This window comes from Equus przewalskii, chromosome 22 (genome assembly GCF_037783145.1).
Source record: "Equus przewalskii isolate Varuska chromosome 22, EquPr2, whole genome shotgun sequence".
Lineage (NCBI taxonomy): Eukaryota > Metazoa > Chordata > Mammalia > Perissodactyla > Equidae > Equus > Equus przewalskii.
This window is the reverse complement of record NC_091852.1, coordinates 37806167-37833085: the sequence shown is the minus strand read 5'-3', so window position 1 is coordinate 37833085 and position 26919 is coordinate 37806167. Positions and strand designations below refer to the sequence as shown.

General features: G+C 36.7%; 1 protein-coding gene across 2 annotated transcripts in view; it reads left to right on the top strand.

The window, feature by feature from the left end:
• Window positions 1–26919, top strand: part of MLLT3 (MLLT3 super elongation complex subunit) — a 253615-nt gene that overhangs the window by 149149 nt on the left and 77547 nt on the right. For both annotated transcript variants that reach the window (XM_070589688.1, XM_008531961.2), the window contains exon 4: window positions 3326–3469. In XM_070589688.1, the coding sequence (XP_070445789.1) occupies window positions 3326–3469 (144 nt within the window). The remainder of the gene's footprint in view (window positions 1–3325; window positions 3470–26919) is intronic.

The following is a 26919-nucleotide window of genomic DNA, read 5'->3' as shown; positions in this document are numbered from 1 at the left end:
GAGATTTCCAGAGAATTTCATGCTTTAGCTGGGTTTTGAATAATGAGTTTGCATTAAACAGGCATGGGAGGGAAGTATGTTGGGAGGAAAGACATTTTGGGCATGGGGAGCACTATATGTGAAAGGCAAAATGAATGAGATAATGTGAAGTCCTGGGGAACTGCAAGTACGTCAGAATTGTGGAAGGACGGGGTGTAGTAAGAGAAGCAAGGAAATGCAGGAAAGGTATTAAAAGACTTTGATGATTATTCCAAACAAATGAGCTTTCATCCTGTAGAAAATGATAAGTCTTTTATATCAATGAAAAGATGTGATCTGATTTCTGGATTAGAAAGATCACTCTCTTGTCATTGTGGGATATGGTCAAAAACAGGGAGGCCGCTAGGTGAGGAGGATGGCAGTCTAAGATAGGCAATGCTTATGTTGACTACAGCAGAGGGGACAGATTTGAGTGTTCTTAAGGAAGAATGTAAAGTAGAACTTGCAGACAATTTGATGGTGATGAGTGAGGGAAAAGGAAGAGTTGGGGATGATTTTTTGTGTATTTTAATCTTGGCAAGCAATTTGGATTTCTCTTTGCCAAGATATAGAGTATAGGAGAAAGGAAAGATAAAGACAACTTCAGTTTAAGATAATGCAGGAATTTGATGTTGCTGCAGGTCGACCTAGTGGAGAGGTGGGTAGACTGTGGAACACATTCCCGTGGCAGTCAAGTGAGAGCTGGGCTGGAGATAGGGGAGTCACTGTCATGTAGGTGGAACTGACTCCCTGTCAATGGGTGTCATCTCCCTGGGGAACTTTGCAAAAAGATAAAGGACACTTAAGGATCACTGAAGAAAAAAGAGAAAACTGTGAAGAAGACAGAAGGAATGCCATCAAGTATGAGGAAAACCAGGAGAGAAGGGCATCCTGATAAAAGAGGGAAGGAGCAAGTATCATGTCAGATTGATAGAAGTAAAGATGTGAGAGAGAAGAGAACAAATGAGTGGAGACTGTGATTTGGGAAATTTGGATAAGGGGGTGGAAACCATGAATTTGTGGTAGATAGTGCCTACATTCTGACAGTTTCAAGTGCTAAGACTTTTGAGTCAAAAACTTGGTTCAAATCACTGTTTCATCACATGTTAGTAATATAACAAATTCTTTTTTTTTAAAGAAAAACATTGCTTTACTTGACTATGTAAAATTTAAAAATTGTATGTATTAAGACACCATAAACACCTCATGCATTGCTGGTGGGATTTTAAAATGGTGCAGCCATTCTGGAAACAGTAAGGCAGTTCCTAAAAATGTTAAATACAGTTACCATATGACCGAGAAATTCCACTCCCAGGTATATACCCAAGAGAAATGAAAATGTATGTCCACATAAAAACTTGTACATGAATGTTCATACCAGCATTATTCACAGTAGTCCAAAAAGTGGAAACAACCCACATGTCTATTCACCATAAATGGATAAACAAAAAGTGGTATACCCATACAAAGGAATATTATTCAGCCATGAAAAGCAAGTCAGTACTGACACATATTACAACATGGATGAACACTGAAAAACATCATGCCGAGTGAAAAAAGCCAGTCACAAAAGACCATATATTGTGTGTGTATTTTATGTATATTCATGTATTTATATGAAATGCTCAGAATAGGCAACTCCATAGAATCAGAAATAGAGTAGTGGTACCAGGGGTTGTGGGGTCCAGGAGGATTAGGAATGACTACTAATGGGTTTGAGGTTTTTTTCTGGACTGATGAAGATGTTCTGAAATTAGATGGTGGTGACGGTTTCATAACTGTGAATATATAAAAACCACTAAATTGTTTACTTTAAAAGAGTGAATTTTATGGTCTGTGAATTATTTGTCAATAAAGCTATTATTAAAAAAAAATAACAGCTGTTAATTAAAAAACAGACAAAATAGCAAAGTTAGTGACAAAGGAAAAAAATTGTAGTATTTCACAGAGATGGTTAATATCTGTAATACACAAGGAGTTTTTTATATAAAGTAATTTAACAAATTCTAAATGCCTTCATTTCCTAGCTGACCCAAAGGAGAGCTGTGAGAATTAAATGAGATGAATGTTGAAGTACATGTAATTGTTATTATCCTCAGTCTCCATTTGACATTAGATGCTTAAGAATCAGTCTGTAGAGAGGTTTAAATGTTTAGCCAACTACAGTAATGGCTTGAGAGTAGAACTTGGGTATCATGAAATTCTAATTATTGTGTTCTCTTGGATATGATGCTATTTTGTTCTCTTAGTTCAGGAAAATGCCATTCTTTTATTCATTTCACAGTTATTTATTGCCTTTCTGCTGTGTGCAGGCACCAAACTAATTGTTGAGGGAAGAATGATGATTCAACCATTGTTCCTACTTTCAAGAAGATATGATCTAGCAGGGTAAAGGGAGATAATAAGACAATTATTCTAAAATGTGTTATGGATAAGAAAGGGATGCACACAGAGGAGAGGAGAGGCAATGGGGAGCTGGAATGGAGTTCAAGCAGAGCTTCCCCAAAGTGAAACCTGCATGGAGAAGGATGAGTAGGAGTTATCTAGGTAAAGCAGAAGGTGGAGGGATGGGGGTCGGCAGTGAAGGTGGTAATGTAAAGCTTAGCCTGGAATGAGGCAGATACCGGCACAACCGACACCAATGTGTTGCCAGACTGCCAGCTAGAGAGAAGAGGTATGTTGGGATGTGAAGCCAAGGGCCAGATTATGAAAGCCCTTATATGGCATTCAAGTGAGCTTAGATTTTTAACCTAAGGGCAATTGGAAGCAGTTGAAATTTTAATCAAGCAGTGAAAAAGGCTAGATTTTTGTTTCATGGAGATTATTTGAGGCAGGAATGAAGGAGGAATTGAGGATAATTGATCTTGAAGTAGAAAGATCTGCTAGAGAAGGGAGTTTATAGTAGTTTGGGGAAGGGGTAAGACCATGACTGTATGGGTTAGAGGGCTTGTTCCTCAGCTCTTGATGATAGGCATAGTGGGGTAGAGTGGGAGAGGGAAGCAGTGGCTTCAGGACTCTCTTAGGCTTTGAAGGCGACTGTGTTGGTGGTGTCATAACCCTTGAGAGGTTGCAGGGAAGATGATGAGTTTATTCTTTTAGTTTTTCTCTAGCACAAGAAACTAATTTATCGGATATTTCCATTTTGCTTTGTAGATAATTCCATGATAATTTTTTCTGTTGTGCTTTTGACGTTATAGCTGTTAGATGTCTGGGTCTTTTTTGTTTTATGAAAAGCAAACCTGTGCTTTCTGAATTTCTATTTTTCCTAACTCTACCTTTTCTTTCCTAATTTTTTTTTAACCTCCAGGAAGAACCTAAGAAAGTCCGCTTTGATTATGACTTATTCCTGCATCTTGAAGGCCATCCCCCAGTGAATCACCTCCGCTGTGAGAAGCTAACTTTCAACAACCCCACAGAGGAGTTTAGAAGAAAGTTGCTGAAGGCAGGAGGGGTAAGTGGCACTGTCCTGTGAAAAGCCTTCCCAGAAAAAACTGGAGGCTAGTAGGTTAAGAAGTACAATAATGTTTTGAGAGAGGTAAAAGAGATGAAGTCCTTTAATGAGTTAGCTGTGGACTCATGGTTTCAGATGAAGAGATAAGCAGACAATAGTATTCTAAGTAGACATGAGTCTGAAATTACGTTGTTATTAGAATAGCCTTATAGTCTATGCAGCTCAAATTTATTTCAACAAAGAGCCAAAGAAAGTAAAACTATCCTCAATTAAGAAAAGAATAATGTCTGAACTTTGTTATATCAGTTTATGGAAACTTTTGGGTACAGCTGAAAGTCACATTAAAAATTATATAAAAAAGAGTTATTGTCCAAACTTAATAGAAAATGTGTACTTATTCATAGTACATGTTTGGGTCATTTAAATACCCATTTTTATTGGTTTGAATTGTATGTAGGTAAAAGATGGACTTTCCTTTTTAGGATAATGATAACAAAGGTGTGACTTGGCTAGGAAGGGGGAAGATTTTTAAGTAGTTTCTTGCGTACATAAACATAGGGAATGTTTGCTTGCAGCTAAGTCAGAGGTACCAGTCAAACGCTATTGACTGGTCAAAATCTACTTTTTCATGAGTGCCATTGGGGTCATCAGTCTGTACTTCAGATGAACTTCCTGTGTCATCTTATCTGGGCAGTTCAGACCCCTTAAAATGTCAAAATGTGTTCTTTATTCTAGAATTTCCTTCACCTAGTTTTTCTGGAAGGTTTTTGATAGTTTTGCATCCAGGAACTTATCATTCTACATAAGCATGTGTAGATCATAACTTCTCAAGATGCTTTAATTCACTGATAAACTTAACCTGAGGGCTTTGTCGGAAAAGAGATGGGTTTTTTATAGCACAGAAAATTTTTCCCTTTACGGGTTGTGGACAACCACTTAGAGAACCTGAAGAAAGCTATGGACCCTTTCATAAGAAAATCACTGATATATGTAATTGTGTGAACGTTTTGGGTTATGTGGAACCCCTGAGTCCATTTTTTGCAGTCCTATTTTGCCAGGCTCCCATCCTTTCAGCTGAACAACTAATATGCATTTGAAGCATTGCAAGTACTTTTGACACATTTCATTCTGCACCATCCTATATGTCAGTAGATTGTGGGTTAAATAGATATTGGTGGGCTAGCTTTGGAAATGAACCACCACTTACAGTATTTTATGGAGAAATGCATCATCCTGAAGAAATGGGCTTTGGTAATACAACTCATTACAAAGTTAAGGATTTATTCTATATTTATTAAGGAAATGATTTAGAAAATAACCCCGTTTTATTAATTTTATAGTTATCAAAAGCACAGTGTTGATACTATTTACCTATGGCTATGCCCTTAAAAATGAACTGGTCCATTTTAAATCCTAATTCTCATTATTTTTCTTTTTATGAGGGTGGTGTTTTACACTTCTGGTTATTCCTCTTGGGTATGTAGTTAGGTAGGTAATTGGAGCATGTGAATTATGGAACTTGAGTACATCAGGCTTCTGATAAGGGTCGTAGGAAAAAGTAAATATGACACAAGAACTTTTTAAAACAACCACTTAATCCCAGAGTACTCGAGGGTTGCTTGTGAGCTGGAGAAGGGGTTACAGGTCAGTGATAATGCAACAGAGTGCCCCACTGCATCCTGATAAGGTCTCTGGTAGATTTCTCTCTTTTCCTCCACTCAGCCTTTATCTCAGAATTATCCTCCTTGACTTCTAACTTTCTTCCTTTGTGTTTCTTTAAGTGCTGTTTGAAGCCTGTAGGTTTTTTTCCGGTTAAATTTAGATTGTGACAACTCTAAAATGATAAATTGAAATGTGAAATATTTAAGCACACCAATTATTTGACATTAATTCTTGAAGGGACTGATTCCAGTGAATTTTTTATAAAATTAAAATTTAAAAATTCATTTGAAAAAGTAGTAATCACATAGATTCTGTCCATTTCACATCAGAATATTGAAGTAGTCTTTTATGGAAATGTGAGTGTCTATAGACTAGTAAACATTTTTTGTCTTACCTAGATTTTTGGTTACCTTGTGTTATTTTTACCTGACATTAAAACATTTATCATGGTCTTAGTATTAATGTAGCATATTATGGTGTTACTAATTTATAAGCTATTTTGATTTATTAGAAATCTTTCTTTTCAGCTTTATTGAGATATAATTGATATATAACACTAAATAAGTTTAAGGTGTACAATGTGTTGATTTGATACACTTCTGAATTGCAAAATAATTACCACCGTAGCTCTAGCTAACACCTGCATCCTGTCACGTAATAACCATTTTTTTATGTGGTGAGAACATTTATGATTTATTTTCTTTCTTTCTTTCTTTTCTTAGCAACTTTCAAGTATATAATTCAGTATTATTAACTATAAGCAACATGTTGTATTAATATCATCTTTTAACTGCAAGTTTGTATCTTTTGGCCAACATCTCCCCTTTCCTCCCCCAGCCCCTGGTAACTAACTTTCTAGTCTCTGTTTATATGAATTCAGCTTTTTTAGATTCCACATATAAGTGATACTATACAGTATTTGTCTTTCTCTGTCTGATTCATTTCACTTAGTAAAATTCCCTGAAGTTCCATCCATGTTGTTGCAAATAGCAGGATGTCCTTCTTTCTCATGGCTGAAAAATATTCCATTATATGTATATATCTCACATCTTTATCCATTCATCTCTTGATGGACACTTAGATTGTTTCCATATCTTGGCTCTTATGAACACTGCTGCAATAAACATGGGAGTATGGATATCTCTTTGATATTCTATTTTCATTTCCTTTGGATATATACCCAGAAGTGGGATTACTGGATCATATGGTAGTTCTATTTTTAATTTTTTGAGGAACTTCCATAGTTGCTGCACCAATGTACAATCCTACCAACAGTGCACAGGGGTTCCCTTTTCTTCACATCCTCACCAACACTTATCATCTCTTGTCCTTTTGATACTAGCCATTCTAACAGGTGTGAGCTGATAGCCCGTTGTGATTTTGATTTGCATTTCCCTGGTGATTAGAGATGTTGAGCATCTTTTCATGTACCTGTTGGCCATTTATATGTCTTCTCTGAAAAATCTCGATTCAGATCCTCTGCCCCTGTTTAATCGTGTTGTTAGGCTTCTTTTGCTATTGAGTTGTATGAATTCTTTGTATATTTTAGATATTAACCCCTTATCAAATATATGATTTACAAACATTTTCTCCCATTTTATAGGTTGCCTTTCCATTTTGTTGCTAGTTTCCTTTGCTACGCAGAAGCTTTTTAGGTTGATGTAGTTCCACTTGTTTATTTTTGATTTGTTGCCTTTGTTTTGGGGTCTGTTAGAAATCTTGTGTTCATGACTGTGTATCTTCACCTAAACCTTTTTTTTTTGACTGGGTTTTGGGGAGAGAGAGCAGATGCTGTATTCCTTATACCTAAATATTACATGTGCAACATAGATGTGTATGTTCTGCCTTTCAAGGAAAAAATCAATCCCTCCTTCATATGTGCCGTGTGAAATCATTCTGCACAGCTTGAGGAATGTGTGGAGTAAACTCACTGTTTTGGCTATGATTCCTTCTCTTTCACTTTTTCCTTTTAAACCAAAAGTACATAGCACTATTAAAAGTTGAACTTGGCTTTTCAAGAGATCAGAAAGGTTGTTTTTAGAGCTGGCAGCATCTTAGAAAAATGCTTTTTAGCTCTTAGAAGAAAATGATTCCAAATAACTTTTTGCCAGAAGAATCTTGAAAAATTGCAGATTTTTTTTCTCCTTCATAATCTATAAACCTATAGCTATGTGACAACTTTTTGGTCAATAATGTTCTCTTCTTTTCACTAGATTTCTTTTTTTAATGTTGCAGCTCTTTTCTAAATAATCTCAAAGAAATTTTGGGGTTCTTCCCCCTTGGAAGAAATGTACCCTGGGTTCTTCTGTTGAATAGCTCCCAAATATTAAGGATATCCTTGCTTTAAAAGAAAAAAGAAAAACTTTTGAGGGAAGGACACATTTGAATTTAAGCATTATTTTCTAGGAGTATTGAAATGCAGAATGATTCTACTTTCAAGACCCGGAATGTCATTTCCTCTAAATGAGAGACCTCTTTGGATCTTGCTAGGGACATTGTAGATTTGGTTTAGGACCCAGCCTCTGGCAGGCCTTCAGTAAGACAAAGACAGAAGGTAGGGGTCAGGAAGTGAACAACCTGAGAGCCTCTGGGAGGAGATTGCCTTTATTTTGAGATCTTATTTTCTTCTTTCATTGGTAGGAGGGGTAGAGGACAGTGAGCAATACACTTTTAAGGGCAGGACTTGAGATAATTTATCTGTCCTTGAATTTTAAACAGAAGGACCAAATGTACCCCGTTCAGAAGCACCTCTCAATTCCACTGAGATATTTCTAGTTGTTTTGAAAAAATGAACTGATGAATCTTTTCTGAGTGATTTTCAAGTATGCCCTTCAGGATGTCAGGATTTTTTTTTTAAAGGGTTTATGATCACAATAGATGATTTTCTCTCCATTTACTTGATCACTTCTTAGTAGCTGGCATTCAGTCATACTGAAAAACTGCAGAAGGGTTTGACATCCGTTACGTTTGATTGAAAGAGGATGGGTTTTTCTTTTGGGTGTTGGCAAAATAAAAGATATCATGTGTCATAGAACTAAAACTCATCATCCTACTAATTTCTCTGTCTGGGTTTCCTGTTGGGAGGGTGTGTGATACAGTTAGAAAAGGTTTGAAATCAGGCAGATTTAAGTAAAAATCTCATCTTTGGGCTGGACCAATGGCCGAGTGGTTAAGTTCACGCGCTCCACTGCGGCAGCCCAGGCTTTCGCTGGTTCGGATCCTGGGCGCAGACATGGCACCGCTCGTCAGGCCAGGTTGAGGTGGCATCCCATATGCCACAACTAGAATGGACCTGCAACTAAGATATACAACTCCATACCAGGGGGGATTTGGGGAGGCTGTTTGTATTTTGTTTGTATAAAGTGAAACAAAGGTCTGTTTAGAATATCATTTTTTAAGATGTATGTTTTCATTAGAAAAGTGATCAGTTCTTACCATTGTTCTTACTTCTAAATTTCTAACAATTAAATGCTTCTCAAAGCCCTTAGAAGATTTCCTAATTGGTCTATTCAGCAAGATATTTGCATCCTTGTAGGTCTATGAAGAAAGCACTAAAGGGGGCCAGTGTCTTTGGAGAACTGAGTTTATATTACAGCTGCTCCCTTACTTTTGGCCTGCAAATCAAGTGGTCTGTTTGGTTCTGTGTTCTTTATGGGATGGTGGTAGAGTGTTGGTAGGTTTTTTTCTTCCTTTCTTTCTTTCCTCAATTAAACAAGGCAAAGTCTAAACATGTTGTTCAGTCTATTTCTGAATCACTGGCAAGCAGTTAATTTTGAGGACTGAAAATTAAAACTAACCACAGCAGTTGTTAGAACTAGGGTTTCTATAGGCAGAAATCCAATTCTGTTCAGACACCACCTGTTTCAATAGGACATTTCAGACGCCCATTTGGCAAGGTTTGCTGGAGAAGACATGGGGAACATGCTTTCAGTCTGTGTTAAGCCTGCAGCATAATGCAGTCCTGTTTCTCAGAGTGACAGTTACATTTATATATGATATGTTTTGCAAGGAATAAATTGGAATCTTTCTGAAACACTGCTTATTGTGAAGTGGAATTTAGGTCCACTGTGGACCCCCAAACAGGGGTTTTGGTTATGAAACGGCCAAAGGGATCTTAGGATAAGGAATTGCATTAATGAAGGTGTGGTGAGCCATCTGAACATAGTATTTTATTGCAGGGTTCTGGAATGAATCTTGTGTAGGATGGCTTAGTATTTCGTTTTGTAAGAGAGTTCAGAACACCTCTAATTTCTAAGCAATACCAATCACATTCTCTTCCTCTCAAATTTTAATTTTCTTTTGAGTAGGTAGATACACAGTACAAAGTGACGTACAGTGAGTCTTCAGGGCCACCAACAATGCTGTAGTGAATAACCTTTTACGTAGTTCTTTGTGTACATGGGTGAGTATATTTGTGGGATAAATTCCTAGGAGTAAAATCGTGGCTCCAAGGCAAAGTGGAATTTAAATTTTGATAGACGTTTACAAATGGCCCGTGAAGACGTTATACTACTCTCTGCTTGCCTCAACAAGGTGTGAGTGCCTGTTTCTCTGCGTGATGATTTATTAAACTTTTCTCCCCATCTGAGTGAAAAATATCTCATTTTTAATTCACGTTTCTCTTATGAGTGATGATGAGCATCTTTTCATATGTTGAAAAGCCGTTTTCATTTCCTTTCAAAGACCACATTTTAATGTATTTTAAATTGGAAATATTCTAAGTGTTTCAGTTTCAACTTAAATTTATGGGTTGCTCTTCCCACATACTTACATTTGGAAAGGTTACAAAAAGATACGGAAGCCTCTTTAACCAAGGTCTGTGTTTTCAGGCTTCTTCAGTGGGTAACAAATTATGTTCTTAGGAACTGATTTGTCAAGACTTTGGCTTCTAAAAATATAAGTGGCTTTTGTGGCAAACTCATCTCAGTAGTGCCCAGAGATGGATAGCTGGCTGCTTATTTTTAAAATGACTCAAAGAAAAGAATACATAGCAGATTATTTTAGTGGCCGTTACTGGACGGCTTCATTGCATTTTTGGATATTTGTTTTGGGACAAGTGTGCCTTTTTGTTAGTTTCTGACACATATCATCCTGTAATCGCCTGTCTCAAAAGATAAAAGGATGCTGCTGTTTCTCACTGGCACTGATAAAAGGTGAGTTATTTAACTAAATGTAGGATCAAGCAGCCTGCCTCGTTTATTTGGTGGTTTCTCAGACTTGAGGTTAATTTTTTGTCATATTTGATATTTTTCCTTTCTGTATCTTTGGTTCCTCCTTCCCCTAAGCCTGGAAAATTAAATCATGAAAGTGGAACACACAAATAAATGATAAATAGGACGTCAAAGTTGTGAGCCTCAATTCCAAGTGTAACGGCGATCTCATAAATTTTTAGGGAAAGCATGGTCACCATAGTAGAAAGTTATTCATATCGCTCAGCATATTTAGTCGTTTTATGGTTTAATGTCTTCTGCAAGTCACATACGTTGATTGCAGGACAGTTACAGACTTTAGAAAATATGCACCCAAAAATATCTGTGATAGAAAACAATCCTTCTTCCTTTGCTCCTTCCTTCCCATTGCCTAGTTACCTTCTCAGTAAGGAGGGAAAGAATAGGGCACACTTTTCCCTCAGTCCAAAGCTTAAATACTGTTACTGCATAAATTGAGCAAAGGAGAAATGAAAAGGAAATGAAACAGGTAGATGTTCCTAGAGTGTGTATAGGCAAAGTTTGGCCAGTGTTTGGGCTGTCGGTATTGGGTGGTGTGCCACGTTCCCTTCGGCAGACCTCACAGGAGTGGCAGTGTTGCTGACTATACATAGGAACCCTAAGTTTGTCTTGAGAGAAAATGCTGGGAAAGCTGAAAGAGAACCATCATGTACCCCTGCCCCTAGCTCCTACCCCCAATGCACAGAAAACAAAGACAATAAGAAATGAGTAGAAAAGGAAAAAAATTCAAAGAAGGGAATCTTGGAGAATTGCAAATTAAAAAATGAGCTCTACTTTCTCTTTTTAAATACAAAAATGTTCCACTTGAAAACTTGGTTCAATTTCTCTCTCCCTTCTTGGCTCAGGTAGTTCATTATGCGCTTGTTTCATGGCTGCATACAAAGTTTATCTAATATATCTGAGTCTGTTCTCTTACTTCCAGGATGATAAAAGAGAGCAGCTGTCTATTTTGATTGTCCCCATTGGATATTTTTTGGGCTCATACTCTATAATATTAAGTATAAACAATTTTTTGGGTCGGGGGTGGGGGAGGAGAAGGGCAACTATGATTAACATTTTATTTTCTGATTTTTCTTGTTCCATAAGTTATAAGAAAACTTGACAGAGATCATCTGAAGGTTGCAGTTTAAAAAATAAATGTCTGAAACTCTTGAAATAGATATTTGTGTTTCATTTTTGAGGAGTGAAGATAAATGGTAGTTGGTTTAATATAATAACCTTCATTACCACAAGGGACACAGCCATGGTGTGATAGAATGTTGGATTTGAAATCCGAAGGCACAAATTCACTTCTTGGATCTGTTGCTAATTTGCCTTGGGCTTTGTGTTGGTGTAAATCTACAATAAGCATAATATCCTCTTCTTCCCACTTGAAGTTATTAAATAAAACATGGTGCATAGTTAAGCAGTCAGCAAATAATTGTTTTGTTTGCTGAAATGATCTCTTTTTTCTATAGGTTCTTATTATGCTTTGGTTTAAACCATGGCTTTTGTTGCCTAGAAAAGAGATTTCTATCCCAGGACCGTGACATAATAATGGTGTTCTACGAGAATATGTTTCAGCCTCAAGAAGGAATCTAATTTTTTACCTGATTTTAAAATAAATATGTGCTAACTTTAGAAAAATGTAGACTATCTAGAAAAGCAAAAAGAAGAAAATAAACAATTGTAGTCCTTCCAGTGATTGTAACCACTGTCCATAATTTATATTTTATTTTTTGTGTAGATGAGAGTCCATGGAATGTTTGTAATATGCACTTAATATATTAAACATAAATTGCATAAGTTGCAAACCACGTGACTTTATTTTTTTAATTTTAATTTTTTTTTTGGTGAGGAAGATTCTGAGCTAGCATCTGTTGCCAACCTTCCTCTACTTTATATGTGGTTCACCACCACAGCATGGCTTGACAAATGGTGTGGGTCCATGCCTGGGATGCAAATCTGGGCCGCCGAAGCAGAGCGCACCGGACTTAACCACTACACCATGGGGCTGGCCTCTGACTTACTTTATTTTTGTTCTTCAAAAACATGTCCTGATGCTTCAGAGGACTGATGTAAAAATTTTGATTGGTTGTTAAGAAGTTACTAGTACTGTGTTCTGCGTTGTTGTTGTTATTATTTTCTCCTTATAGCTCTCAGCTTCTCAAAATTAGATTTACTGGCTTAAGGCCTAAAGACTATTCATGATGTTAGGAACAAAAGAACTATTTTTCACTAATTTGAGGTTGTTTCTTAATGGTTCTGGGAATCCAGAAGTATGTCGGTGTAGGTTTTTTGGGTCGTATTAGATCTGTCTTGTGGAAAAATTTATATTTTAATATAGATTATTATGGGTGTATATTTTGTCACGTCTTTATAAATGTCATTTCCACCTTCCTTCCCCTTATAAGGTAGATTAGGGGCCTGTGGGTAGTGTGAAGTGGTTAAATATAAAAAGACTTCATTAATGGAAAGATTGAGTAAAATAAGGATGCCCTATCCATAAAACTAACTGGTCCATCCAACTACAGTTAGAGTAAAACTGAAATATAATAAAAATCTGGTTAACCTCACAAATTTCAGTCTTAACATGAACTCTTGATGACTCAAAAGATGAATCTGGGTGGGTTATGTAGACAGAAGTCTACCCATATGGTGTCCATGTGTCTTTTGGCAAATTAGAAATAAGTGCCTCCACCTTTCCCTACCCCACGCAGCCCTAGCCCAAGGAACACAGCTTGGCTAGTGTAGCATAGCTGGATTTCAGCTTGTGCTTGTCTCATTGACCAAGCATCCTTGTGCAGGGCACCATCTGGACAACCATTTACAGTGGTGGCACTATTTATAGGTTCAGACAGAAAAGTGATTTTGATGTTACAACAAAACTGTCTCATCTGAGATAGTCTGGACAGGAGTGATCTGGGGAAATAATGAGGAAAACCTTCTTGAAAATTTGTTCTCAGAGTACTCCAGTTTTGAATAGCGGTGTCCTGTCAAAGGTTTAGCCTGGCCTCTTGTTGTGCCACTCTGTTTTGTGTTTTTAGCTTATGACACTATCATCCAGCATCCGTAGATGTCTATAAAGGTCTGGTTTAAGCACAGGGAGCAAGAGGACTTTTGATGAGACCACTGTGCTAAACCAGGGGTTTCAAATGTGAGTTATTATGAGACCATCCTAACCCTTTGGAAGAACATAGCCACGAAAACTGGAAGACCAGGTGAATAATGTAGCATTTGCTGTTGGGAGTTTCACACAATCAGTTGTGATTTATTGTTTTTTTTTTTTTAAAGTAAAGTTTCAATAGGGGCCAGCCCTGTGGCCTAGCGGTTAAGTTCACACGCTCCGCTTTGGTGGTCCAGAGTTTTGCTGGTTCAGATCCTGCGTGCGGACATGGCAGCGCTCATCAGGCTATGCTGAGGCGGCGTCCCACACAGCACAACCAGAGGGACCTACAATTAGAATCTACAACTACATCCTGGGGGGCTTTGGGTAGAAGAATAAAAAAAAAAAAAAGATTCAATAAAGTGGAATTTTCCTTTCTGATAATTTTGAGCTCTGAATGCTTTAGTAAAGACAGCATCAGCAAACTCCAGATCAGGGATAATTCTAGGTCTTAATTAATAACGGTCATCGTTGATAATTAAGATGCACTTTATATGCTTTGACTTTTCATTTAGGTCCCAGGGCTAGGGCTGGAACTTCTTGTTGCGTCTACCCTGACATCCCTTCTGTATTTTTCCTTCCTAGATTTCTGTTCCTACTTTTGATAAAGAAGGGATTCATTTCTTTTGTCCATCACGCCCCTCTCCCAGGGTCAAGTTTCTTGAGCTTCTTTCCCTCTCCATCTTCACTCTCCCCTGGGATCATGTTATCTGAATTTTGTTCTTGCTTCTAATTTTTATTCTTCTCCTGAAGGGACTTTTGTGGTTTGTGTACGTGCTCCCAATTTTGACTTCAGTTCTTTTTTCTAATTAAAAAGAAAAGTTACAATTATATCTTTACTCTGATTTACCTTTCTAAAATGAAAATGCGTTGAGGTTAAAGATGTAGGTACCTCTGCACTCCAGAGCAGCACAGGGTGTCAGTGTCTCACAGGCACAGAGAGAAATGCTCTATGTGATTAATCAGCCTTGAAGGTAATAGTAAAACCTTATATGAATAGTTGAGACGCATAGTAGCTTTTTCACTGCTCGATTTTCTCAACGCCTATCCTGATTTCCTTTGGGGAGGAGAACAGCACAGTAGTTGAAAGCACAGAGTCTGTTACGAAGCCACCTGTTTTTCAGATGCCGGCATTGGCACTACCAGCTGTGTATCTCGGGACAAATTGCTAATCTCTACTGGTCTCTTTCCTCACTTGTAAAATGAGGAAAACATACATATATACATACCATTTTATAGCTAAAAGGATTCTCTGATACATGGTCAAGCTCCCCATTGTGCAGATGAGTAAACTAAGGCGTCGAATACTGAAATGTTTGGTCAAGCAAGGGAGAGCTGAGTCAGGCTTTTGCATATTCTTTCTATAGTAACATAGAGTAATGTTAGTTTTCTTTTGAAAATGCAATTAAAAGAGACAAAGAATTAAAAATAAAACAAATCCCCCTAGCCACTTCTCTTTGTTGTTGTAGGGCCACTAGAGCAATCTTGTATGAATCCCCTTCCTGAAGACAAGCTGGAAAAGTTCCCAGAGGGGAGCAGCTCGCTTGTTGCGGGCAGCAGACTTTATCTTTTTGTTTCTTGCTTCGTAGACTGAAGTTTTCTGTATTTCTGTTGCGTCTGAAAATCCAATTTGCATGGAGAAAATGATAATTAGGAATCTGCTCCCCAACCACCCAAACTTTCTTAAGCCAGCATCAACCTATCTGTGGGGGATTGGTTACTTCCGTAAATTAGAGGCAGGCATAATTTTTGGAGTCATTTATTTTTTTCAACTGAGCAGCAAGGGTATGCATGACTTTAGAAGTGGTTTTCCCTGGCATTAACCAGCATATGAAAAAGACTATAATAAAGTCAACAAATAACTTTGTAATCTACCAGGTTTTTGAAAACAGAGATGCAAATGAGTCATGGGGTAGTGGTGATTCTTTCAGTGCTTAGACATTAAGAGATTTTCCCCTCAAGTTTGGAAAGTCAGATGGTAATACGCTTTATTAGAATCAGTGTACTCTGCCTGACTTGCCCCCTATTCTTTGGGGAAGCTGTTTTGACTTCTTGTCATCCTCTCTCTCTCTCTGTCTCTCTCTGTCTGTCTCTGTCTGTCTCTCTCTCTGTCTTTCTCTCTCTGTCTCTCTCTCTCTCTCTCTCTCACACACACACACACACACACACACACTCTGTGACATCAGGATACATGAGCTAAAAATGGTTCAGAGTATTTGAATTTAGGACAGGTAGGACAGGCTCCGGAAATCCAAGACGCTTTTCAAGTCCTGGCAGACTTCTGGTAGAAGATTTTTACCTTTTGTTTCTTGCTTCGTAGATTGAAATTCCCTGAATAAACTGATTTCTCTTGCTTCTGAAAATCAAGTTTGAGAGGACCTTCTTAAGTCTTGCCTTGTCTTTTCTTGTCTTCAGGTAGCAATCTGTATTCCTCCCACTTCCTGTCCCAGGAGCTCTAAGTGTTTAATAAAACTAAAATAAAAATTTCCTTCCTGGAAACTTTTTCTTTTTTCTGTTTTGTTTTTGCTTTTTATTTTTATTTTATTTTATTTTATTTTTTTTTAAAGATTTTATTTTTTCCTTTTTCTCCCCAAAGCCCCCCGGTACATAGTTGTGTATCCTTCGTTGTGGGTTCCCCTAGTTGTGGCATGTGGGATGCTGCCTCAGCGTGGTCTGACGAGCAGTGCCATGTCCGCGCCCGGGATTCGAACCGACGAAACACTGGGCCGCCTGCAGCGGAGCGCGCGAACTTAACCACTCGGCCACGGGGCCAGCCCCTGTTTTTGCTTTTTAGCTTAGTGCTTCCCTTATCTAGAGGAAGTGTAAGTACTCTTACAATATTTGAGTACCTCCTATCAGCCAAGTTTAATGCCAGATGCTGGGTATAAATGAATGAAGACTGGATTGGTTTTTTCTATCGAACTCTAACCCTTGGTCAGTTTTCAGGGGATAATATGTTCTCATTATCTCAGAGGACTGAAATAACCCAGCTCATTTTCTTTAAAAGAGAATGAAAGAAAGAAAAGAAAACAAAGAGAAATTTCTAGCCATCAGTCCAGGCTGTCTTGGTGTACTTTTAGGAGAGAAAGCAGTACTTTAAGGCGCTTCTTTTAGTGGGGTGCCAGAAACTTTATTACTGAACGTCACCCTCCATCTCCCCCTAAGCAGGCTCTGAGGGCTTCTGAAGACCAAGGATGGCAAAGAAAACAATGATTTCTCTTTTGGAAGCTGCTCTTTTGTGTAAATCATTTGATGGACAGAGTGAATGTATATAAAGTTGTCTTGTTTCCACAAGAAATCCTAAGAAGTAGAGCAGATTTTCCCAAATAAGCCATAGATAGGTTGTTTCCAAATTCATCTTTGAATGTATATTACAAGTTTATCGTCTTTGTCGTCAACAGAAACAACTGGTTTTAGTTGAGAGGAGATGTGAGGACTTTGAGACCATGTGTGTTTTCTTTGTGTTTGCGTGTGGTATAAGAATGCAACCTCTTTTGGCCTTTTTGAAAGCAAACCACTGCCTTTCCTTAGGTTAGGAAAGCCTTCATTTAGTTGACAAATCTAATTTGTCTAAGGAAGCCCTGGTTCCTTTTGGGATGGTATTTAGATTCCTCTTCGAAGAATATGGTGCAATTTAGGTGGCTTCTTGGAGGTAGAGCCAAGTGGAGCGAAGTGAAGAGAATGAGGATGCTTCTTGGACACCTTCTGATTTTGATGCCCTTCCCAGCGTCCCTTAGTGCCCTGTGCATAGACTGAGACATGGGGCTTTCCCAAATACTATTATTTATTTAGTTTACAATTTTTCAAAAATAATCTCAAACTTAAAAATTGCAAGTATAGTACCAAGAGCTTTTCTTTCCTGAACCATTTGAGAATGAGTTGTCAACATGATGCTCCATCATCCTTGAATACCTTAGTGTTTATTTCCTGCAAACAAGAACATTCTCTTCTATGGCTGATACAACCATCAAAGTCAGGAGTTAGCATTGGTACATTACCAACCTCTACTCCTCAGATCCCATTCAAATTTTGCAGATTGTTCCACTAATATCCTTTATTTTTATGGCCAAAGGATCCGGTCTAGAATCATTTGTAGCATTTTGTTGTCATGTCTCTTTAGTTTCCTTTAACTGAGAATAGTTTCTTGGTCTTTCCTAGACTTTCATGAACTTGAAATTTTTCACGATTTCAGGCCAGTTATTTAGTAGATGGCCCTCAATTTGGATTTCTGTATTTCCTCATGACTAGATTCGGGTTCTGCATCTCTGGCAGGAATATTATGGAAGTGATGCTGGGCTCCTCTCATTGCACCCTATCACGTGATCGTGATTTCCATTGTCCCATACCATTACTACTGTGATGTTACTCCATCACTTGGTTCAGATGGTGTCTACCAGGCTTCTCCACTGTAAATTACTTTTTTCTCTTTGTAATTGAGTATTTTATTGGGAAGTACTTTGAGAAAATGTGAACATCCCATTTCTCCTCAAACTTACGTTTATTCTTGTGTTTATTATATCATCATGGAATTATGGATATATTTTTTCAGTGGGTTATAATCCATTACTATCATTATTTATTTCACGCTTAAATTGTCCTGATTTGGCCAGTGGGAGCTCTTTCAATCTGGTTTCTGTGTCTTTTTGACATGCTTTGACCAGTCTTTGCATACTTCCTGACTTTTTGCTACAAGATACTCCACACTCATTTTGTACTTTCCTTGTCCTAGCCCTAGATTCAGCCATTTCTTCAAGAAACAGTCCCTTTTCAGTGGATCTGAGCCACTGTGTGGCTGCCCCTCCTCGCATTACTGCCCTCTCCTCCCCTGCTTTGCTTGGCCCCACCTAACTGCTTTTGGACTAAATAGTTCAGGAAGAGGAAGGGCACATTTTGTTTTGATTTAATCACTTATGTTAGCTGTGTGTGTGTGTGTAGGGGACTATGACATTTTATCTGGCATCTGTGAGTGTCTGCTATATAGTAAATGCTCAATAAGGGCATAAATTCATTCAAAGACAAATACTTATTATGCACCTATTAGGATTTGGTCATTATTCCACACTCTGGGGACACACAACAGTGAACCAAACTTACAAAACAAGAGAAAAAGCATACATTTGTAGGAGCCCTGTGAAAGGAAATAATTCTTCTTGAAGCCTGGAAATAATTTTCTCAGGCGGCCATTTCCCCAAGTGTGTTTATTTACATTAAAATGTATTCAATGAAAAAAAAGGTTTTGACTTTGCACTTTTTAAACTCTAGTCCTTATTAGAGTGCATAGACTAAATGTGCACAGATTTTTTTTTTTTTTAGCCCTGGTAATTTTTTTTCTTGTGTTACCACAGCTCAGCTTTTCCCCACCCTGAAGAGTGCTGGAGCCACACATATGGCCAACTCTGCTTCCAAGGGCAAAGCTGAAATCCCAGTGATGTACAAAAGTTATATTACTTAACTCTACCCTCTTGTTCATTAATTTCTATACCCTTGACCAGAGATGCTTTCAGAGAAAAAAAGTGATTCTTCTCATACTTTTAGAAGGTAGAAACAATAAGAATAGAACATAGTGCCTTTCTATTAACTGCATTAATAATCTATGTTATTTCACTTAACTCTTGTGGGTAGATCTACAATACATAGCATATAATCAAACTCTTCTTCTTTTTGTATTACAAAATTATTCAAGCCTTTATTCACTCAACACATATTTGGTTGCCTAGTCTTTGCCAAGTACCTACCTCACAGGATTCCTAAAGGATTAAATGAGATGATGTGTATGCTTTTGTCAAAACAGCTAATAAATACATGTCCATTGAATCTGAATGTGAATTTCTCTTATCAGAGTATAAGGTTCTGATTTCAGGAATTTTGAGTTTTTCTTAAAATAAAAATGTTATGTTATAATTGATATATATGAGGATTATATGTATTTAAGTGTAAATTATGGAACAAACACCATTCCATTAAAGAATGAGAATTAGAACGTAATTAGTGCTATTCAGACTAGCTATACCCACCTTTCCAGTCCATCCTTCTGCCTCTCCCAGATGCAGCTACTCTCCTGAATTTCCCTGAGCTTTTAAGAGTGGTTTTACTACAAATGTATATATTGTTCTGTTTTTCAGCTTTGCTTATTTGTGGTCTTTATGAAAATGGTATAGTACTGTGTGTAATTATCTGTGACTTGCTTTATTTACTCTGCAGTGTGTAAGATTTGTCCTTGTTATTGTATGTTATTGATTTCAGTGCTGTATAATAGTCCATATAGCATGACTTGTATATCCATTCTCTTGTTATCTAGGTATCTAAACTACTCTCTCTTTATTTTGTTTTGTTTTTTCTACTGTGAACAATGCAGTTATGAGCCTTCTTGGGCATGTCTCTGATTGGCATGTGCGAGTTTCTCCAGGGCAGTGGATTTCAAACTTTTATGATTGTGACCCATAGTAAGAAATATGTTTTCCATAATGACAAAGGACCCACTATATAAATATAAGTAGACGAATGAGACAAAGTTTGGCAAATCAGTGCTTACATTTACTACATGGGACTCAATCTATTTTCATTTTGTACTGATTGACTTAAAAACAGAGATACAATCCACCATGTTGCTTTTCAGTCTCACTCACAGGTTCTGTTTGAATAGTACTGCTCTGAGTTGGTGGTTCTCAAACCCACGGCACGTGAGATTCACTGGGAGGGTTAATAAACATGAGGATTCCTGGGCCCCACTGCACAGATTCTTATTCGGTAGGTCTGAGATTGGGCTTAAAAATATGAATTTCTAATGAGTGTACAGGTAATACTGATGTTGCTGGTCTTCTGGCCACATTTAGAGAAATACTGCTTTAGGGTATATATAAATATACCCTATATATACATATATATATACGCCTACAAATGGAGTTGCTGAGTCGTAGGGCATTCACATATTTACCTTTTTATTGTTTATATAGTAGTTGTAACAGTTTAGGGTCCTATATTAGCAATGTGTAAAGAGATCCCACTGCTCTCTTTCCTAGTCAGACTGGTTCATCTATGCCCATTTAGGAGGCATAAAATCCTGTCTTATCGTTATCTTATTTTGCATTTCAGTGATTAGTAATGAGGCTGAGCATACATTTCAGTGGCCATTTATGTTTCTTTTTCCACGAAATGTTTCTTCGTGTCTTCTGCTTATTTTTCTATTTATTTACATGAGTCTTTTTATATTTTGGCAGTATGAATCCATTGTTGGTTATATTTACCATAGGCATCTTTTCCTCGTTTGCCCAGTTAGTGGCTTTTTTTTTTTTTACTTACTTTACGGTATCTTTTGATAGACAGAAATTCTTAATTTTAATGTGGTCGGATTTTTTTTGGTTGGTTCTTTTTGTGTCCTGCTTAATATGTTCTTCTATATCCCAAGGTTAGTCTCTTGTATTTTTTTTTTTTACAACATGTTTGAGAAGTTTTGTCTAACATTTAAATATTTTCAAACATCTGGAATTGATTTTATGTATGGTATGAGGTAAGAGTGTAATTTAAATTTTTTCCTATATAGAAAATCAGTCCCAGCGCATTTTATTGAGTTGTCCATGCTTTGCCCAGTGATCTACGGTGTCTACACTGTCAGACCTCAGGTTTTCATGTATTTGTGAATCTACCAGGGGGATGTGGTTCATTTTTGTTCCAGTGGTCAATTTGCTGATCTCTGCAGCAATGTTGTAATTGCTATAGTTTTGTAATGAGGTTTGCTGTATGGTGTGACAAATTTTATTACATCATTCTTTTTTCTTCATATAAATTTTTAAAATCAGTTTAAATTATTTGCAAAACTGTGTTAGGATTTGGATTGAAATTACATTGAATCTGTGGATGATGGGTGTTCTTATCCATGAACCTAGTCTATCAGGTTATTTAGGCTTTCTTTAAAGTTGTTAAAGTGTTAAGATGTTTTTTACAAAGATATAGCTAGTTTTATGTTTTGTTTATTCCTAGGTACTTTATTTGTGTATTTTTGCTGCTCCAAATAGAATGTTAAATGTTTCCTGTTTGTTGCTGATGTGTAATGTGCAGCTTACCTTTGCATATTGATATTGCTCTACAGTAGTCCCCCTTTATCCATGGTTTTGCTTTCTGTGATTTTACTTACCTGTGATCAAATGCAGTCCCAAAATCTTAAATAGAAAATTCCAGAAATAAACAATTGGTAAGTTTCAAATTGCATGCCATTCTGAGGAGCGTGATGGAATCTCAAGCTGTCCGCTCCATCCCATCTCGGATGTGAATCATCCTTTTGTCCACTGTATCCACGCTGTATATCCTACCAGCCCATTAGTCACTTACTAGCTGCCTTGGTTATCAGATGAGCTGTCTAGGTGTCACAGCGCTTGTGTTCAAGTAACTCTTATTTTACTTAATAATGGCCCCGAAGCACAAGAGAGTGATGCTGGCAATTCGGATATGCCAAAGAGAAGCCATAACATGCTTCCTTTGAGTGAAAAGGTGAAAGTTCTTGACTTAATAGGGAAAGAAAAAAATGGTATGCTGAGGTTGCCAAGATTTATGGTAACTTTTATTACAGTATCTTGTTATAATTGTTCTATTTTGTTAGTTATTATTGTTAATCTCTTACTGTGCCTAATTTATAAATTAAACTTTATCGTAGGTATGTATGTATAGGAAAAAACATAGCATATATAGGGTTTGATACTATCTGCAATATCCACTAGGGGTCTTGGACCGTATGCCCTGTGGATAAGGGGGGACTACTGTAACTATCTTACTAAACTTATTAATTCTTGTTATTTTTCAGTATAGGTCCTTTTGTTTTTCTATGTGAACAGTCATACCATACGTGAATGATGATATATATCTTTTCTTATTTTCAAATTTCCTATCCTTTTTTTTCCTTGCCTTTTGTGGTCCTGTGTTGGTAGGACCACTAGTAAAATATTAAGTATAAATGTTTCTGATTTTAAAGGGAATAGTTCTAATAACTTACCGTTTAGAATGTTGTTGCATGGGATTTTAGTAGTTACCTTTTGTCAAGTTAAGGAATTTTTCTGCTAATCCTGTTTTGTTAAGAGTTTTGTTGTTGTTTTTTTAAAAATCGTACGTGGATTTTGATTTTATCAGACAATTTTTCAGCATCTCTTGAGATGAACAGATGGTTTGGTTCTTCTTTAAGCTGTTAATGTGTGCTTGGCAAGCTTTTATGTCATGCCAAACTACTCTTGAATTCTTGGGATAAAACCAAGTGGATCTTGCTCTGTTAGGGTTCCGTCCCACCCTGACAATTGAATTAATTGTGCTAATATTTTATTCAAACATTTTGCATTCATATTCTTGAGTTAAATTGATTTTTGTGTTTCTTTTTCTTACTCTTCTTGACAAGTTTTGTTACCTTGATAATATTCACCACATAAAGTGAGAAATGTTTTCTCTTTCCCATCTTTTGGGAGAGTTTCTGTGAGATTGAAATGATTTTATCTTAGAATTTGCTTGTAAAAGCTTTTGGGCCTGATATTTTCTTTGTAGGAAGATTTTAAACTACTTACTTGACTTTAATAAAGGATTATTCTTGATTTTTATTTCTTTCTGGGTCAGTTTTAGTAAGTCATGTTTGCCTAAGAATTTACTTTCAAATATGTTGGCAAAAAAATTATTTACAACATTCTTTTCTGTTTAATTGGTGCTGTGCTTATAGGTGTATTTCTCTTTTTCCTTCTGTTGTTTCTTTGTGCTTTTTCTCCTTTGTCTTAATCAGTTTTTTACAGAGGATTGTGAATTACATTAGTTCTTTCAAAGTCCTTTTCATTGGGTTTTCTTGAATTTTTTATTAGTTTTTTAAAAAATCTTTACTCTTCCTTTTGCTTGAGTTTGTTATGATATTCTTTTCCAAAATTCTTTAATTGTCAGGCTTTTTTTTTTTCAAATATAAGGAGTAAGGGCTAAAATTTTTCCTCCAAGTAATGTTTCAACTACATTCTGAAAATATTAGTATGTAGTATTTTCTTTCTTCAGTATGATGAACTTGAAATTTCCCATTTAATTTCTTCTTTTACCCATGATTGATTAGAAGTATGTGTTTACAATTCCAGATGTGTTTTTTTTAACTAAAAAAATGTGTTTTTGACTTTTAGCTTAATTGCATTTCCGTAATTTCTTCTTGAGTTTATTTCCCTTCTTCCTGGAGTAAATCCTGTGGAAGTCTTTTAGTGAAAGTCACCTATTAGTAAACTCTCTCAATTTTTGTTCTACTGTAAAAGTTTTGACTATTGAAAAGTAGTTTAGCTGATTATACAATTCTAGCTTGACATTTGCTTTCAATGCTTTGAAAATATGTTTTTTTGTTTTTGTGAAATCTGGTAGTCTAATTCAGGGTTATGCTGGTAGATTTTTAGCAACTACTTCTCTGGGGGAAAATTCCTGATTTTTAGTGTTTGCTTCTTTCTGTGATATAAATACTGTCAACGTGTAATGTCAGTTATTGTGGAGTTGGGAAGAGATGTGCAAAGCACACAATTATGAACTATTTCTACCATCCTGATTAAGAGACATAAAGAATTACCTCAAGAGCACAGATTATAATAATATGCAGTAAAATAATTAGGAAATTATGAATTTTATCTATTACCTCTGTTTTTAATATTTTTCTACTTGTACATTTATATAATTTAACTTTTAGTAACAGCCTTGTTTAAAAACTGGCTCATCAAATTCCTGAAAATTTAACTGTTGGCTCTTTGAGCCTATATTAGCTGGCTGTAGCACGTCATTCATTTACTTATTCCTTTCTCAATAGGTGATGTCTTCTTTCTTACTGCTTTTACATTTTTGTCTTAGTGATCTTCATTTGTAGTACAATGTGTCTAGAAGTAAATTCCTTTTTATGTATGTGTGTGTCTTTTTTTTTTAATGATTTTATTTTTCCTTTTTCTCCCCAAAGTCCCCCAGTACATGGTTGTGTATTTTTAGTTGTGGGTCCTTCTAGTTGTGGCATGTGGGATGCCGCCTCAGCATGGCCTGATGAGCGGTGCCATGTCTGTGCCCAGGATTCGAACCAGCGAAACCCTGGGCCACTGAAGCAGAGTGTGCGACTTAACCACTCGACTGCCGGGCCGGCCCCTGTTTTTTTTTTTTTTTTTTTTAATATTGTACTTACTCTTTCTGTGGATTCATGACGTTTATCACTTTGGAAAATTGTCAGCCATTATATTGCCTGTATTCTATATTTTTTCGGAGTCTCTGATTAGATATTTGCTATTTTTATTCCGAACTCCGTAACTCTTAATGGCTTTTATAGTTTCCTTTTTCTTGTATGTTTTTGCGCATCCTGGCAGTTTGTTCATAACTATCTTTCAATCACTAATTCTTTTCAGCTTTATTTAATCTGCTGTTTAATCCATTGAGATGTTAATTCCAACAGTGATTTGGCACCCCCCCCCCCCCCCAATTTCTTAAAACCTTATTTGTTTCTTTTTATTGTCCTGGTCATTCTTACTCATCTCTTATTTCTCGGTCACTTTTTGGATTCTAACTTTTTTCATTTTCACACTTCTGCATCTGATGATTCCAATTTCTGAGATCCTCAAGACCCTTTTACAGACTTTCAGGTCATGGTGGCTTGTTTCTTTGTGTTCAGGAATATTTTAAAATTGAGAGTTCATATTTGATTTAGCTGAAACTATGGGAATCTTGAGGCCTGAATTCTGAGCACTTTTCCCCGACAGCAGATTTGTAAAGGCTTCTCCCTGAATTTCTAAGAGACTCTGAGGTTCAGATCTCCAAATATGCCCGAGGCCCCAGGTTTGGTCTTTAGAGACCAGTGAGACATAGGCCTGTGGATGCCCTTTGGACAACCTCCACCCTCATGCTTGACTGTAGCTCACAGTTCACACTTTAACTCCTTCCTTTTCCTCTTTTCTCTTTCTCTGTCTCATTCATAGGCTCTTGATTCTTTTTTTTTTTTTTTTTTTAAAGATTTTTTTTTTTTTTTTTTTCCCTTTTTCTCCCCAACGCCCCCCGGTACATAGTTGTGTATTCTTCGTTGTGGGTCCTTCTAGTTGTGGCATGTGGGACGCTGCCTCAGCGTGGTCTGATGAGCAGTGCCATGTCCGCGCCCAGGATTCGAACCAACGAAACACTGGGCCGCCTGCAGCGGAGCGCGCGAACTTAACCACTCGGCCACGGGGCCAGCCCCTAGGCTCTTGATTCTTGAATTTTCTTTTATTTTTTTATAAGCCCAGCAAGGAAGAGTTTTGTAATTATCCAATATCTAGTTGTATTGTGGTGAGTATTCCCAAAGAGTCCACTATATTGCCCAAATTAGGAGATTTTTCCCCCTGAAAGCATTGTACGTCTGGCAGTTTCAGCATAGTCCTTTGTGTATGCTAGAGACTCAATAAATATGTATTGAAAATCTATTGAGAGAAGGTGACAACACAGCATAATAGTGATTATATTTTCCCGTTGTTTAATTGTGTCTCTCTTTGGGTTTTTTATTTATGCAATAGATTTATTGAATTTTTATGTGTCAGGCACTGTTTTTCATCTTGTACACTTCCAGCTACTCCATTGTGATTAGGAGAATACATTGAAGATTGACTATTCTCTGTGAGTAATAGTTACTTATCAAGTCTCATTGTCAGAAATCCAGCTAGTCCTGAACAAGAAGACTAGAATGATCTGGCCAATATGTTTTAAAGCTTGCTTAAGAAAACGGAAATTGTACAAACCTAAATACACATAAGTCTAGAAAGAGAAGTGATATAATTATTACTTGAAGTTTCTAGTTTCAAACCACAAAAGTAAACAGAAGCTTACTTGAAACTGCAGTCTTCTAAATATAACTTTCTGTTAACAGTACTTAATCGTAGTTTAGAATTTAGGTTATAGCAAGTCATGAAACAGTATATAAATGGGAACACTTTAAATGAGATTGGATTCTGAAACAAAAGCATTTTATAGTACGTACAACATAGCTGAAACTAGTCATTTGGAATGGAAGGCACTTAGAAATTTTGTATACTTCTGAATGTTTTGTAAACTATTGAATATTCTTGACAATTGATGCTTTACAGTTAAATTTCATATTTACATGCATATGCAGTACTTCAATATATTTTTAATATTAAAGAAAATATTTATTGGGTTTACTTTTAATGCTTTTAAACAGAAAGCTAGGGAAATGAAAATTTACTACAATTTATGCTGTTCACTTCAGAACTGAAAGAAATTTTTTTCAGTTGTTTCCATTTCTTAATTGTAAATATAATTTATAGATTTTATTTTCTTCATCTTTCAGTGGTATAAGTACAATGAACAAAACTCAAAAGGCAGTCTAAGTATCCTGAGCTAAATCTGTAGCTTAGAACTTGATTGTAGTTTGCTCAAAAAAAAGGATAAGATAACATTCAAACCACATCAGAAGG